At 30.3% G+C, this 16,770-nt stretch overlaps 3 protein-coding genes across 4 annotated transcripts in view; 1 reads left to right on the top strand and 2 right to left on the bottom strand.

Moving 5' to 3' along the window:
- The window catches only part of LOC128389040 (G-protein coupled receptor GRL101-like), a 31,524-nt gene extending 21,786 nt beyond the window's left edge, over positions 1-9,738 (bottom strand). Inside the window, exons 1-6 of the mRNA XM_053348548.1 lie at positions 8,691-9,738; positions 8,109-8,225; positions 7,912-8,037; positions 6,509-6,607; positions 6,294-6,434; positions 1,346-1,486 (exon numbers count right to left, since the gene is read on the bottom strand). Coding sequence (XP_053204523.1) covers positions 1,346-1,486; positions 6,294-6,434; positions 6,509-6,607; positions 7,912-8,037; positions 8,109-8,225; positions 8,691-8,832 — 766 coding nt within the window. The 5' untranslated portion in view covers positions 8,833-9,738. The remainder of the gene's footprint in view (positions 1-1,345; positions 1,487-6,293; positions 6,435-6,508; positions 6,608-7,911; positions 8,038-8,108; positions 8,226-8,690) is intronic.
- A 539-nt stretch (positions 9,739-10,277) lies between these two features.
- On the top strand, positions 10,278-14,047 carry LOC128389042 (26S proteasome non-ATPase regulatory subunit 1-like). Its single transcript, XM_053348549.1, has 3 exons — positions 10,278-10,694; positions 10,882-12,054; positions 12,168-14,047. The coding sequence occupies exons 1-3, from the start codon at positions 10,442-10,444 to the stop codon at positions 13,910-13,912; spliced, it is 3,171 nt and encodes a 1,056-aa protein (XP_053204524.1). The 5' UTR covers positions 10,278-10,441; the 3' UTR covers positions 13,913-14,047.
- A 217-nt stretch (positions 14,048-14,264) lies between these two features.
- On the bottom strand, positions 14,265-16,562 carry LOC128389045 (elongation factor 1-delta-like). Of its 2 annotated transcripts, XM_053348554.1 has the most exons (6): positions 16,384-16,562; positions 15,622-15,774; positions 15,077-15,173; positions 14,781-14,999; positions 14,593-14,715; positions 14,265-14,501 (listed from the first exon to the last, which is right to left on the bottom strand). In XM_053348554.1, exons 1-6 carry the CDS (start codon positions 16,459-16,461, stop codon positions 14,347-14,349), a joined length of 825 nt encoding a protein of 274 aa, XP_053204529.1. In that variant the 5' UTR covers positions 16,462-16,562; the 3' UTR covers positions 14,265-14,346. The 2 variants fall into 2 exon arrangements, with proteins under 2 accessions (XP_053204529.1, XP_053204530.1); XM_053348555.1 differs by lacking the exon at positions 15,622-15,774 and having other exon boundaries at positions 16,384-16,559.
- Positions 16,563-16,770: the final 208 nt, after the last annotated feature.

Below are 16,770 nucleotides of genomic sequence, written 5' to 3'. Positions count from 1 at the left end.
TTATCCAGAATTTTTCATCTAATAATAATTCTTGGAATGATAATGATCATCATCATGATGGAATATTTCTGACAGCATCATAATCATGATACGATTCAAGAAACATTTACTACTCACCATGGTGAGTGTGGTGGGATTGGAGGAGTTTCAAGGGTGGGAGGTAAAGGTGGTTTACCTTTTTGTATCCAAATCATTTATTTTCATTTAATGTTGAAAATTTTGGACAAAAATCTTCATACTTTAGTCACGTCATTGGGAATGACACATACACACTGAATCTTTCCTGAATATCATGATAATAATTTCAAATTCACATCAGATAATAATAATAATATCAAAAGAATCTGATATTATCCTTGCTCGTCCTCCTCTTTTACACACCTTGAAATCAGATTATCAGATTATTATCATAACTCTCTCTCTCTCTTTCCATGTCTATGTGGGTATATTCATGATAATATGAACAGGAAACTCATCCTCAGATTGAAATTTGTTGTATCTTGTGAACAAAAAAAAGTAAAAAGTTTCAAGAAAATTTTACATGTTCATGATAAAGGATAACATGATAATGATATCATGAATCTCTAGATTCTCATGATGTTGGAACTTATTTTTTTTTTACTCTATCTCGGTATTGATGCTAAAATCTTTTGTTATTCAACTGCTTCTATGAACAATTTAGCCAACAATTTATTCCCACTGTCAACGCAAACCAATTATAACAATTACATTATCAATGTTATAAATGTTTCAACAATTCTGAATCAAGTTGCAACTCATTTTTTGGTGAAAACTGAGTAATGAGAGGAGATGAAGAGAAGAGGAAGAAAAAAAAATAAACTTCCACTCTTATTAAAGGAAAGGGAAAATAGCAATAGAAAAAGAATAAGTTTTTTTTTCATGATAACTGAATTAGAACAATTTATAAATTGTTTCTACATGATTCTTCTTGAAAGTTGCATGGGGAGAGGAATAATAAAAGTTAAGTGATATCATTGGGAAAACTTGAGAAAAAAAATCAGAAATCATGTCAATCTAATATTAGTTATGTTTTAATAACTTTCATGTAAGAAAATATTAATAATAATAATCAAGACATTAAATTGTCAGTGGAAAATCAAATTATCTGATTGTTCAGTAATGAATTTCATGAAAGAAGAAGTAAAAAAAAAGTTTTATCATAAACTGAATTCATTAAGTTCATTGAGCTAAATTAAGTCAATTATAACCTTGATCATAGTTGGAAATTTATTTCATATAAATTGAGTTTCATCATGTTGCTCAGTTACTCATTTAATACAAATATAAATACTCATTTATCATGATTAATTCATCATCTACTTACCACACCCATATTCATCTAATGGGGTTGGATAATTGTCATCGTATGGACAGTTGAAGATTTTGTTACAAAGTCCATCGATTGTGACACAAGGTCCATTCCATGGGCAGGGAAAGGTGACATTTGTATTACAGAACTTAAGACCTGAGTTAGGATATAAAATGAATATAAGATTAACCAATTAACCGATTAATTTGTTATCAAAATTAACTGAATGATTAATAGATTGGTAAGTCTTTCGGTTAGGCTTTTGGGTATTAGAAGAAAGAAAAATAAACTTCAATTTATGACTTGGAACTTTTTTTTAATCAAACTGATTGAAAAAGTTGTCGAAAAGTTTTACCAACAAAAAAGTTCTAAAAAAGTGAGAAAAGTTCTTGTTCGAAACGGTTCATTAATCGAGTCTGTCAATAATCAACCATGGAACAATTGAGAGAATTTGTTTCTTCTCTTCTTTTAGAACCTTAGGTGGAATTTTTTTTTCTCTCTTTGGAACTTTTTTTTTTCTTATTCTGTTCTATTATTTAGATGATTTGAAGAATGGAAAAAGTTTCATGGAGATTGAAATATCCACACACACACACATGTACTTATTTCATGTAAAGTTTTATAATCTTCAAAGATTATTCATGGAAAATGTGATAATGATAAAAAAGACATAAAATTTAATGTGATATTTTTTTCACATTTGGAGGAGATAAAATTTCATAACAAAAATGAATGATAATAATACATGATAACATTTACCCCTGAGGGAAAGTTATTAGTTCACCGTTGTGAGTGTTGAGTGAGAGAAAAACAAATTGAAAACATGATTCAGATTATCAGTTTTTATCCCATGAATAGAGCATATTGTTGAATAAAGTTTCAAGAATCAGATGAATACCCTTCCTTTTAGATGTATAATATTATTCAATTAGGGATTAATCAGAGAGAAAGGGAAGAAAATAAGTATAAAAAAAAGTCCAAGTTATATTATCGGAAAGTTGTTATCATGGTCAGAATTGAATGGATCATCATCAGATAAAGATGATGAGCATTCATGATAATAATGATGATAATAAAATGCTAGAGTGACTAGAAAAGAAATGCTTATTCTGTTAATATCATTATTTTCAGTGACAATGTTTGTACTCATGTATGTGTATACAGTTGATTTAGTTCTGGTTTCTTGGTGTCTTCCGGTTTCAAGGTTTATAGTAAAAGGAATGAGAGAGAAAGAGAAAGCTGAAAAACTCATCGCCATGAAAAGCTCCATGATGATGACTCTTGTATGTTTACTCTAGACTTATGTCATCATCATCATCTTCATAATAATGATGAAAAAAAATAACAATACTGTTCAGTAGGAATGAAATTCACCATGGGATTGATTCAGTTTTTTTTCCTCCTTCTCCTGAATAAATAGTAATGAAAATAACGTGGGAAGATTCAGATGATCATGATGGTAATAAGTGGATGAAAACAAGGTGAAATTCAACATGATGACTGAACTTTATGATCCATATAAAAAGCTAATAAATCGGTCAATTGAGATACAATAGCAATTAAATGTTACCTTATTATCGTTACCTGAATGTAATCGTTTAGTGTGATAATTTTTATTAGTGTTAACTTTTTTCTCTCTCTTTCATTTCGAACTGGATAATTTTTTTTTCTTTTCCTTCATGATAGATTATCATGATTATCTAATTACCAAAACTTGTATTACTATTGTCACTTTGGTGACAGTTAACTGACAAACTCGTTAATATAAAATGTGACAAGTTATCAATATCGTTTTGATTATCATCCGGTGATCATCATTGTTAACTTTGATTGTATCTTTTCATTTATTTTCATTGAATATTATCATCACCATCAACTTATGCTCCACACCCACAGTGTTTGTAACCTGACAAGCATGAAAAAAAAGCCATGTGAAAGGAATATATCATTGGATAAAAAAAAATATCATTCTCAATGAATTCTGATGTTGATATAAAATGAATGTCCAGTGTGTGTATGTGTGAGTGATAGAGAAAGAGAGTGAGAGTGTGAGAGAGAGAGTCAAGATTATCATTATGATGACCATCAAGTGAAGTTCAGTTCAACTGAATCAGAGTAAAAGGGAAGGGAATTAGGGTGAACTTATTATTATCCATTTGGAAGATAAAAGTCTCAAGGTTATTATGATCATCTAATGATGAGGATGGAGAGATCATCATGTTAGCAGAGAAAAAAAAAACAAAGTTTCAAGATATTTTCTTTTAATATTCTCTGTCAATTATAATAACTTTGTTCCATCATCAATTTTGATTATTGGATTAACGGATGAAAGATGATGTGTAAATAGGGAAAACAGGATTAAGATTAGAGAGTTAAATTTGTCTTCCTGTATTTATCTTTTCCATCATTACATTTGGTCAGTTTATTATTGACTAATGTACCAATTGATCAATTGCATTTTCATTTGGATTCAACTTGAAAATCAATTCAATCTGTTTTCCTTGACCAATTGTCCAGTCAACTTGACCAGTAAACTCTCACACGATCAACAATTGACTATAATGAATGAAATTGATTCATTGATAAATATCAATCAACTTAACAATACAAAAGTTCATCTTCTTGTTCAATCAAATGTTTAGACAATTGTGATTTTTTTTCCACTTCCCTGTTCCGCTTTTTGTTCATGATAACTTTTAATTCATCATCATCATGGTAAAGGTAAACATCTAGATTGTGATAAAGTGTTTCATCAATGTTTGATCAACACTTTATCATGAATACTACTTTGGAATTGTTGAAAGAATCGAGAGAGAGAGAGAGAGTGAGAGAAAAAAAAATCAGTCAGATAATAGGAAGAAAAAAATGTTCCAATATATGAAATCAGGAGGAGAATCAATAAGAATCTTCCCTGAAAATGATTTTCTCAGAACTTTTTTTTTCTCTCTCCTCCTCTTCTTACATCAACACTTCTATCTAGCTAATTCGGTTACATCATCTAACCTTATCATCATTATTATCATCGTTCTGGATCATCTTGAATTTCGGCTCATCACTCAAGTTTCCATGTTTATATACACATTCATGTAGTCAGATTATTAATAGTACCTGAAGTTTTTTATGTGTTTACTCAGAATGAGATTAAATCAGAAATGGTTGCATGGAAAAAGGAAACTAAAAGAAGCTGAAAGAATCTAAAACAAAAGATTATTTTCTAAATAATCTGAGTTTTTCTTATGAGCTTTTTATATCCAGAGGATTCAAAAAGTTACTTTCATATGATATTTGGTGAACATCTGAAATCATATGAATTTAGAAACATTTTCATTGTGAATTTGTGAACGGAAAAAAAAGTTCTGTAAGAATCTGGGAGAAAGAAAATTGAAAATCGTTATGGATTTTTTAGTTTATTATTATTATCTTACCATGAAAATGGATTTTGTGGTGAAATGAATGCTAATGATAGATTCAATCATCAACATTATATAAGGGGAATCTTATCAGTCCCATGATAATCATGGTAATATTATTTAAATCATCTGAGATTTTCTTGAGGAAGAAAAAAAATAAACAAAAAGTTTCAACCCTTTTGAATCCTAATCTTTAAATAGGATTAGTTGAAAAACTTTTAATAAAGAGATAATATGAACTTTTTTTCTTTAAATAGAAAAAGAAAATTTTTTTTCTCTATCAAATAGAATAGAAGAAAAAAAAATACAATCGATGAATATTCATTTATCATGACTATTATTTCATTATCATGTGAATGGTGTGAAAATAGAAAGAGAAAAAGATGAAAAGTTCTGTCAGAACATTTCAATTTCGAGTTGATTATATTTCCCTTTTAAAGACTTGGTGATAAATGATATTGATAATGTTTTGTCTCTATTCAGAAGATTGAGCAGTTCAGATAGTGAGAGAGAGTAAATTATCCTCATCATCATCACTATCATTACATCATCATCATGGTGATCATCAAATGGGAATAGTATTCATGGAAAATGATTACACATGATGAATGAATAATATTGAAATGGTTGAAATGTTTTGTTTTTTCCTCCTCAGTTGTGAATCAAAACTTTAGCTTTCAATCATATTTCAGGATAATCTTGAGACTTAATATCATGAACTTTCAATTGTAATGAATTTATCATCATCACATTAAATTGTGACAATATTTATCTCTCAGCTGACAGTTGTAATATCTATTAGATATACAATATTATCAGTTTCATACTCATCATGAGCATCATCATGAGTATGGTGTAACATCATTTTATTACAGTTGATCTAATTTCAATAATATTATCATAAATTTCATGATCATCATAATCATCATGAAAAAAATATATATACAGTTAATATGCTTAACTTTAAATACATTACTTTCAATTGAAGTTGTTTTTATTTTCCATTCAACTTAATCATTACCCTGATGATTATCATGACGATGATGATGAATAAGATTCTCTATGATTATGTTTTAATTTCAATTGAAATTTCAAATTGAAATAATTATCATGCTAATAAGTAATTCATGTTAATCATAGATTCTCAGGTCATATTCAATTTCCATGAGAACTTTTCCTCAGTTGAATCTTTAAGATTGGATTTTGAATTATCATCTTTACCAAATGAATCTAACTAATGATATTATTATTATTAAAGCCTCAAGGGTTTCATGATAATGTTCATGATAATATGAATTTCTTATTGTTATTTTCCTCTCCTTCTTAAGATTTTCAAATGATTATTGATGAAAATTTCATTCCTTTCAATTGCAATTGAAATGAATGAATATTTAATTTTTTACTCTCTCATAATATTATTGTTTTGATAATTTGAAAATGAGAAAAAAAAATTATCAATTCTCCCGAGAAAGACAATGTTTATATTTTAATAATTTGGTTAATTGTTTCATGTTTAATTGTTTTTTGCTACAAATAATTGATTCATTACTTACCATCAACTTGATGATAAAACTCTTGACAATTAACTTCATCTTCACAATTTTGAGCACAATCACAAATCGTATCACAAACACTTGATCTTGGTATACATCGGCTATTTGAACAGGTAAATTCATCATCGGTACAATTACGACCTGAGATTAAATCACAATTTCAAGGTAACAATTTAGTTGATTACTTGGGATTAGCAACAAAAAGAAACACTCACAATTTAATTCATCAGCGTGATTTTTGGGACAATTAGCATAACCATCACACCAAACGGAGACATGAGCTCGATTCCCATCACCACAATCTTTGAAATGCTCTTGATTGTTAAGAGTTAATTGTTGAGAGGGAGAGAGAAGAAATTATTTAATCACAATTAGATAATCATATCACAAATTGTTATGCTAACTATTGGCTACATTTATATGATTAACTTGAAATTTTTGATCGGGTTTACATAACTGATACTTTTATGATTAAATTAGTTGAGTTGATTGATAGTTTTAAGGTTTTCTAACCAATCAAGGATTAACTTTAATTGTTATGTGATAATTGAATCACATTAGAGGACAAAGTTAATCAAGTTACTATCTGATAATTAATGACAATGTTTCTAGAAAATAATGTAACAATTTAACATGTTTATCAAAGTTAATCACCAAATTGGAAATTTTGATTAAATTGGACAATCAAATTGATCGTTACAAAGTGTTATTCAAATTTAGAAATTCAAATTGATTAAAAGTATCAGGATTTTATCGTGATTAACGATAATGATTAAGTTAATTCGGAAAGAAATTTTTGCAATCGAAATCAAATTAATGATAATTACTATTAACGTAGACGATTAAAGGCTAATTGTTACAATCAGTTTGAGATGGGCCGAGAATTGAATTGATAGGATATGATTAGATAATTGATTCATGTGAACAATTAACAGACAACGATAAGTGATTAAATGTAATGGAAGTTAAATTGTTATCAAACAAAGGATTAAATCTACAAATTAGGTTAGTTGATGATTCCTTGATTAAATAGATTAAATTGTTTACAATTCATTTCAATTCGATCATTAATAGATTGGTCTTTTCTTTTTTTCCTTTTCTCGATATATCGAATTACCTTTTAGATCAAGTTCTAATTCACTTCAATTCTTATAATGATACACCCGTTAGTCTTAAAGGACGTAGACTTATGATTATAATCAACTTTATAACCGATGAAAGTTTAATTGTTACGAGAAAATTAAATCAATCAATCAACTCGAAAAATGATTAACCTTTTAAATATTAATGAGAAAATGAAAGTTTTCATCTCGATATCGATTTGAGAAGATACTTAATGGACTTTGATTGTTATTTTCACCATTATTTTATAATTACTTTTATTATTATTATTAATTTATGCTCAGTGTGTGTTAATAATTAATTGTTAAACTATAATTAATAATGGTAATTACTTATTTCCATGTTCTAACATTGAAACTCATTTTTTTTTCTAGAAGCAAAATTTTCATTCATTGTAACAATTTTCTGTCTATTTCTCTTATTCTTGGTTGTAATCATTGTGATTGATTGATGTCAATTTAATGGGTTAATTGTCGTTCACAATTAATTAACTTACCTTGTTCATCACAACGAGATTCATCTGAACCATCAACACAATCTAATTTACCGTCACAGACTCGATATCCTTGGACACATTCACCGTTCGTACATTTGAACTCTTGGTACCAACAACGACGAAAAGCTAAATCATCACAATTAACAAATAAATTTACGGGTTTTCCTTCACAATAATTAGTTAATCATGATACTTACTACAATTTTGTTCATCACTACCATCACCACAATCATCAATGAAATCACAAACCCGATCAATAGCAATACAAAAATGATTTTCACATTTCATATGATTGGAAGGGCAAATATAACTTTCTGTAAACAATTAAATCAATAACAATTAAAGATCAAATTAAATCATTAGTATTCTGTATAAAGAAATTGTCGATTATAGTGAAAATAAATTCAATTCCAACGAAAACTTTAATTTGATAAACAAAAAAGTTTTTCCATTCAAATGTTAGTAGACTTTTGTTTCGTTTAGTTTTTAGATTTGATCAATTGAAAGAGTTTATTTAATTTGCTTCGAAATTTAAAACTGGACATGATTAAATTTCGAAGTTTCGAAAAATCGAAGAAAAAAAAATTAAGTGCTTATATTATATATAGAGAGAGAAAAAGTTCTAAGTTCGAGAATAATTTTCCAAGTTCGATAACTTTTTTCGCTTTCAATTTTCTACAATACAAAAGTTAAATTAACTTTTTGTGTTTTCGAATTTGGTTTTTTTTCTTCCTTGAATTATTTAGATTTTGATTGTTTCGATAACAATTAATACTCACCACAATTCTGTTCATCTAATCCATCTGAACAATCAGGTTTTGTATCACATCTAAGCACTTCTTCAATACAAATATCATTACATCTGAATTCACCCGAGAGACAAATTGTTTCATTATTTGATTCATAGAAATCAGTTTCCATTTGATTAATTGAATTATCACTTAAATCAGAATCAGAATCAGATTCAGATGATGGTGAGGTGAAGATGATTCTGATTGTGATTGTGATAAAAATGGCGATGAAATTGAAGAGGAAATGGTCTTTAATTGTAGACAATCAATTGAATAATTTGGAAATAAAATCAATGAATAGCTGAATAGTAATAACAATAACTGGTTCCACATAATTTAATCATAAACATGGGGAAAAATTTAATTGTGATTTAATCAAATTTATTATCACAATTAACAGGAACACACAAACACATAGACAAATACACAGACCAATAAATGGTGAAGATAATTAACTTTCCAGATTTAATTGGATCTTGTTAATTGTTATGTTGGTCAATATTGTGGTCATCATATCAAAGCTCATTTTTTTTGATTGCTTGTCACTTAAATCACACACTCACAATTTTTAATCACAATCAACTGTTGATTATTTACATCAATATGATTACTATCTGTATATATTTATGTAGGTGAATTGATTAAGTTAATCATTAATTTCAATAATTAATTAAATAAGACAATAAGATAATAAATGATCATTAATGATGATTAGGGTTTTGTTTTAATAAAATATTTGTTGATCAACTGGATAATTGATTTAGTTGTTGATTGTTTTGTTTGTCACATTATTAATAACGATTAATTTAATTCACATTCCCGGTGTTATTGATCAAAAATTAATCAACAAGTGAACTTATTGGCAAAGGGTGTAAGGGTAATATCAAATTAATCACTTTCCATTGTGAGATACAATTAATCCTCTTTATCCTTAATGATGAATGGATATAAATGAAAATAATAATCATCATGATGATAACAATGAACAACGATTAAAGTTAATTATAATCATCGTATTGTCAATGGAAACATTCAAGTTAATGGTTGGGAGTTTGTTCAGATTCTGAGGATTCTGATAGATTCTGATTCTCAAATTCATGATTCAATGTAAGATCAGAGCTCATGCTCATCGATAAATCTTCAGAACATAACAGTTAAAGAAATATAACTTTAAACTCGAAGAACAAGTAAAAATTAGTAAATCTCACAAAGAATTAAAAAGTTAATCAATCGTTTTCCAATTTTCGATTTCATCTGATTGGATAACCAACTTAATTATCGATTGAACTTTGGATAATTTTCATGAATTGAAATTCAATTTATCTCATTTATGTGATTTTCTTATAAAAGATCAAATGTCTAATGCGAATAGAGAACAGTCGAGTTGATTAGAAAATATATGATTAAAGAATAATAATAATTCTTGTTGGTATATTATTAATTAACAAACGATTGGACTAATTGTTTGGAAAAGTTTTTTTTCTTCAAAAATTAAATGTTCGCACTTTGGAAACGATCCCTGAAAGAGAATCGATTCTCCTGCCATCTGTTGGTCGTTAGGTGATTTTCTTGAAAAACGCTGGCTCATTGAGTGAATGATTAGTGTTCTGATTTCCGTTTAATTTTCTTGTTTTTAATTCAATTAATTTTGATTGTTTGGTGTTTTTCTTTTTAATTAATTGTTCAATAGATTAACTATTCATCTCTGAATTGGAATTGTATCGTTTAATCTGTTCACCATGGCTCTCACCATGCATCCAAAGATGAAAATTACATCTGCTTCAGGAATAATTTCCTTACTTGAGGAAGATCGACCTGAGCTGAAAAGTTTTGCTTTATCTAAGCTAAATGATATTGTCGATGAATTTTGGGCTGAAATATCTGAAGTTATCGCTAAAATTGAGGTTCTCCATGAAGATGAATCCTTTGATAAAAGGAAACTTGCCTCTCTTGTAGCTTCTAAAGTTTATTACCATTTAGGATCTTTTGAAGGTTAGTATTTGTCATTTTCTTTTTTGTTTCTTCTTTTCTTCTTTGTCATGTTTATTTTCTTTCACCTATCAACTGTGATTCTATACTTTTCTTTGTTACCGAATTCTAATATCCTCGTGTTTTCTTTTCTTATTTCTCTACCCTCTTCTTTTTTTTCTCTCTCTCACTTTCTTTTCTTTTCCATTAGATTCTCTCACCTACGCATTAGGAGCTGAAGATCTTTTTGATGTCAATGATGAATCTGAATATGTGTCCACCATTATTGCTAAATCAATTGATCATTATACTAAACTACGAGTACGAATGTTCACAACAAGTGATGGTAACAAAGTGCAAATTGACTCTCGTCTTGAGGATATTGTCAACCGAATGTTTAAAAGGTGTTTTGATGATGGTCAATTTAAACAAGCCATTGGAATTGCAATGGAAACCCGGCGTATGGATATCTTTGAAAGATCCATCCTTGAATCAGACAATGTTACCGGCATGTTAGATTATGCTTTCCGTATAACAATGTCATTGGTTGAAAATCGGCATTATCGAAATGATATTCTTAAAATTTTAGTCAAAATTTACAAAAATTTGAGAACACCAGATTATGTCAATATGTGTCAGTGTTTAATATTCTTAGATGATGCTCAATCAATTGCTGATGTTTTAGATAAATTGGTTCGGGAAGATGTTACCAGTTCTCTTATGGCTTACCAGATAGCCTTTGATCTTTATGAAAGTGCAACCCAAAATTTTCTTACCCGAGTTTTACAAGCTATCAGGATAACCGCTCCTATCCCTTCATTGGTTGGACCCATAACAAAGGCTACAGGTGAAAAAGATGATTCTAAAAAAGATCAGCCTGAACAAATGGATACAGATCAAGTTCAACCTGAAGATAATGCTGTTAATAATGAAGCCTCAACATCAACAGCTGAACCTGTTAAAGAATCTGAATCAGAAAAGGTGAAAAAAGAAGATCTTGCTGGAGAAGATGCATTGCGTCAAGAGAGATTAGAAAAATTAGCTATTATTTTAAGTGGTGAAACTACCATTGAACTTGAGCTTCAATTTCTTATTCGAAACAATCACACCGATATGTTGATCTTGAAACATACTAAAGACGCTGTTAGAAATTCAGTTTGTCACACCGCCACTGTCATCGCTAATTCTATTATGCATTGTGGTACTACTAGTGATCAATTTCTTCGTGATAATCTTGATTGGCTTGCCCGTGCCGTGAATTGGGCCAAGTTTACAGCCACCGCCAGCTTAGGTGTTATTCACAAAGGTCACGAAAAGGAAGCTCTTCATTTGATGCAAGCTTATCTTCCCAAAGACTCTGGTCCGGGTAGTGGTTATATCGAAGGTAATTATTTCAATTGATTTTAATTTTTTAACTGTTTGGTTTTATTAATATCCTTCATCTTTGAATTTTTTATTAAATCATTTATATTTTTTTATTGTTATTTCTCCTTTCAGGTGGTGGTCTTTACGCTTTAGGTCTTATTCATGCTAATCATGGATCAAACATCACTGATTATCTTTTAAATCAATTGAAAGATGCCCAAAATGAGGCTACTCGTCATGGTGGTTGTCTTGGTTTAGGTTTAGCAGCAATGGGAACCAATCGTCAAGATGTTTATGAGCAGCTTAAATTCAATTTATATCAAGATGATGCTGTAACCGGTGAGGCGGCAGGTATCGCAATGGGCCTGGTTATGTTGGGCTCTAAATCTCCCCCTGCAATTGAAGATATGGTTGCATATGCCCAAGAAACTCAACATGAAAAGATTCTTCGTGGTCTTTCAATCGGTATTAGTTTAACAATGTTTGGTCGCCTTGAGGAGGCTGATACACTTATCGAGAGTTTGTGTCGAGATAAAGATCCATTACTCCGTCGATCTGGTATGCACACAATTGCCATGGCCTATTGTGGTACTGGTAACAACGAAGCTATCAGAAAGTTACTTCACATCGCTGTGAGTGATGTTAATGATGATGTTCGTCGAGCGGCTGTTGAAGCTATTGGCTTCCTTCTCTTCCGTACCCCTGAAAATTGTCCCAGTGTTGTTTCCCTTCTTTCAGAGAGTTATAATCCTCATGTTCGTTATGGTGCTGCCATGGCCTTAGGTATTTGTTGCGCTGGATCGGGTAATAAAGAAGCCATCAACCTATTGGAACCAATGGTTAATGATCCAGTCAACTATGTTAGACAAGGAGCTTTAATTGCATCAGCACTTATCTTGATTCAACAGACTGAAGCTTTGTGTCCAAAGGTGAAAGATTTTCGTGCTCTTTACGCTAAAATCATCTCAGACAAACATGATGATGTAATGGCTAAATTCGGTGCAATTCTAGCACAAGGAATCATCGATGGTGGTGGTCGTAATATGACAATATCATTACAATCTCGAACAGGTCACACAAATGTCGCTGCCGTTGTCGGTATGCTTGTGTTCACTCAATTCTGGTATTGGTTTCCTTTGACACATTTTCTCTCCCTGAGTTTTGTTCCAACCTGCATAATTGCTCTCAACTCGGACCTTAAAATGCCTAAATTAGAGATTAAATCAAATGCTCGGCCTTCACTGTACGCATATCCACCTCCTTTAGAAGAAAAGAAAGAACGAGAACGAGAAAAGGTTACAACCGCCGTTCTTTCAACAACAGCTAAACACGCAAAGAAAAGGGAAGCAAAAGAAAAAGAGAAAGAAGAAAAAATGGAAGTTGATGAAACGAAAACCACAACTCCAAACCTTCCCAGTATCCCGGATTCTCCCGCCTCACCAACACCTTCACCCAACAAAGGGGCATCGTTAGAAAGCAAAGGTGACAAGGTTGAAAAAGAAAAAGAGAAAGAAAAAGAAAAAGAAAAAGAAAAAGAAAAGGATAAAGAAAAGGATAAAAAAGAAACAGAGAAAACAAGTAAAGAAAAGTCAAAAGAGAAGAGCAAAGAAACTGAAGAAAGAAAATCTGAGCCCACAAACGAAATATTAACCAATCCTGCCAGAATAATAAGGCAACAATTAAAAGTCATCTCTATACCGGACACTTCACGTTATAGACCCTTGAAAGAATTAAGTATCGGTGGTATTGTCATGATGCGCGATGTCCGATCCGAAGAACCCGAAGAATTAGTTCAACCTGTTGCTGCTGGTGGACCAAAGGTGGAAGAAGAGAAAGAACCTGATCCACCAGAACCTTTTGAATATATCGAAGATTAAACGAAGAGAGAAACAAAAATTTAATAAATAATTTTCAACAAAAACTCTACATAAATTAACTTTTTTTTGCGGAAACAAAATTAATTAACCTCATCTTGCTTTATTACCAATAAAGAATCAATTGGATTTATATAACCCTTTATTCAATCTCGATTTTCTTAGCCCATTTACAATTAATCGGTTAATTTAAATGACTTAGAAAGAAAAAAATCCAATAGAAACAAATTGAAATTCGGATTCTAAATTTTTGGAGAAAAAAACATTAGATTTACATCTCTTAATCGACAGTAATTAACTTGAAATCGAATCAACAATCAATATGTAAGGTTATTGAATGGATCATGTGAGAAAATAAGTTGTTAAATTCAATGCGATTTATTTGCCAATTGATAAATTGGATACATAGTTTTTTTTATCGATAATAAATTGGGTAATTAAATTTTATTGAAGGCCGCTACATCGACACTTTGGACATAATCCTCGAAGGCTTCGATTTCTTCGGAAAGCTCTTCAATTCCAACTTTATCATCTTCGACAACACAAACGATTTGTAATTTCTTTACATTGTAAGCAACTGGAACCAATTTAGCTGAATTGAAAGAGAGATGAAATTGAAAAGTGAAATTAGTTAATTGTTAATATATTAGAATTTAGGTTATTTTTGACTGAACGAAACTTACAACTTCCCCAAAGAAGACCATCTTTTTCAATTGATCTAACGCACTTTTCCATCTCTTGCATATTAGTTTCATCGTCCCAGGGCTTAATTTCCAATACAACTGATGATTTAGCGATAACTTCAGCTACAAATAGGATTAAATAGTTGATTATTAGTAACAGAAATAGAATCGATTGATCTAAGACATACCCTTCTTCTTTTTCTCAACCTTAACTGGAGCAACTACTGGTTTCTTTGGTGCATCATCATCACCAAAAAGATCTAAATCATCGTCATCATCATCGGCTGGAGCTGGTGCTTTCTTTGGTGTTGGCTTAGCAGCAGCTGAACATTTATCAGTAACCGGTGGAGTGCAAGTGCTACATTTAACCTCTAGTGAAGCAACACGTTTAACAATATCATCGATGGCTGAGAAAAGATAGAAAACAATTAGAAATTGATTGAGAAGAAAAAATTGTCTTAGAAAAGTAAAGAAAATGGTTTACTTTTCTTAAGTTCTTGATTTTCGACTTCTAGACTTGCTATTCTTTGGATAAGCGCTTCTTGAGAGGCATTACTCTTAACGTCACCAGTTGAGTAAGTCTATGGAAAATCAAAGAGAAGAGAGAATAAAATGATTATTAAATATTGTAGTTAATCAATTGGAATCGTTGTTTAGACAGAATAAAAAGAAAAGTGATGCGGAGAATAAAAAAAAGAAAAATAAGCAAATAAGCTGAGAGATGTTTGAATTTTTTAAGTTGATGGTTTGAGGGCAGCGAATGTTAATTGTAATTGTTTTAAGGTGGTCAAGATGGTGCATTAGAGAATTGGGTTTTCAAGGTGGCAGTTTAGGTTAAGCAAAGAATAAGTTCAGTCCGTGCAGTCAAAGAAGAAGAAGAAAAAGAAAATAATTTGGAACAAATCAAATCGAATCAAAAGATTAGAGTATCAGGCAGGCAAGTGAAACATTCCGGAGGTGAAATGGTGTTTTCGGCGTGTGTGTAGATTTGGTTAGTAAATAACATGATTAAGGAGAGTGGTTACTCACAGAGTTGAGAGAATTTTGAATAAAATGTCGAACTTTGTTAATCTCACTGATAAAAGGATTCTCTTGATGCTGGTTAATTGTTTCCTTGCTGGTAGTAGTAGTAGTAGAAGTGAACTGTTTTGTTAAGACTGAGCCATCTCTTGCTTTTTTACCCTGAGGAACAAGTTATACAGCACAACAGACAAGGTTGTTCATTTATCTCACATAACAGAATAAAATTCAAAATGGTTGAATTTTTGAAAGCAAAGGATAAGAGTGAAGAAAATAAACCCATTTGAAGAGAAGAAAAAAAAGAAGATCCAACAACAAGAAGAGAAGAGAACATAATATGTTTAGAATATTATTTTTCTTTTATACTTGGTTGATTGTCAAGACTTCTTTTTCTCTATTCTTACAATTAACAAGAACAATTTACATTTTAAAGTATCATGTTAATCGCAATTTAATCAGTGACACAAATTAAAAATCAATCAGATGAAAGATTCATCTGCGACCACTGAGATCTATCAATACATTAAAAGGGTTACCTATCATTTGAATGGCTAGAAGAAAATAACCCAATCATAATTAGAGAGATATTTAAATTTAATCAACTAAATTTAACTTTAAGGTCATATATTAAATTTAAAAGGCAGTAATTTAACAGTAAATTAATCCCATGTGGCATTTAAAATTTAAAAGCTTACCGGCTACTTTTTGTATTCATTTTTATTGAATAGGGAAAACGATTAGGCTCAAAGTAAATGGAATCAATTGTCTTACCTGTCCAGAGAAGAAATTTGATTCTGCTTCAAGATAACGACCTCGGTCAATCCAAACACGCTCTGGGACATAAACCATTTTAATTAAGATTTAATTAGAATATAAAAAGCTTAACTAACAATTAAAAAATAAATTACTAAACAGACAGTTGAACAACAATCTTGATCCGAAGAGAAAAATCCGGAAACGTGTAATTTAATTTCTAATACTCTCAGAAAACTCTAGATGGCGTTGGAATCGAATTTTTGATTTTCTGATTTTTAATTGTTGAGAAATTAAATTGATTCTAACGATTAAATCGGCGGCGAATTATTAATATCATTTGGTTTTGAGAAATTTATAGTAAGTTGCAATCGAATTTTCGATTCTTTTTATTTGTTAATTAGT

This window comes from Panonychus citri, unplaced genomic scaffold (assembly GCF_014898815.1).
Source record: "Panonychus citri isolate SS breed McGregor unplaced genomic scaffold, ASM1489881v1 Contig00104, whole genome shotgun sequence".
Lineage (NCBI taxonomy): Eukaryota > Metazoa > Arthropoda > Arachnida > Trombidiformes > Tetranychidae > Panonychus > Panonychus citri.
Note: the sequence above shows the minus strand (reverse complement) of the source record. Positions and strands in the feature narration are given on the sequence as shown.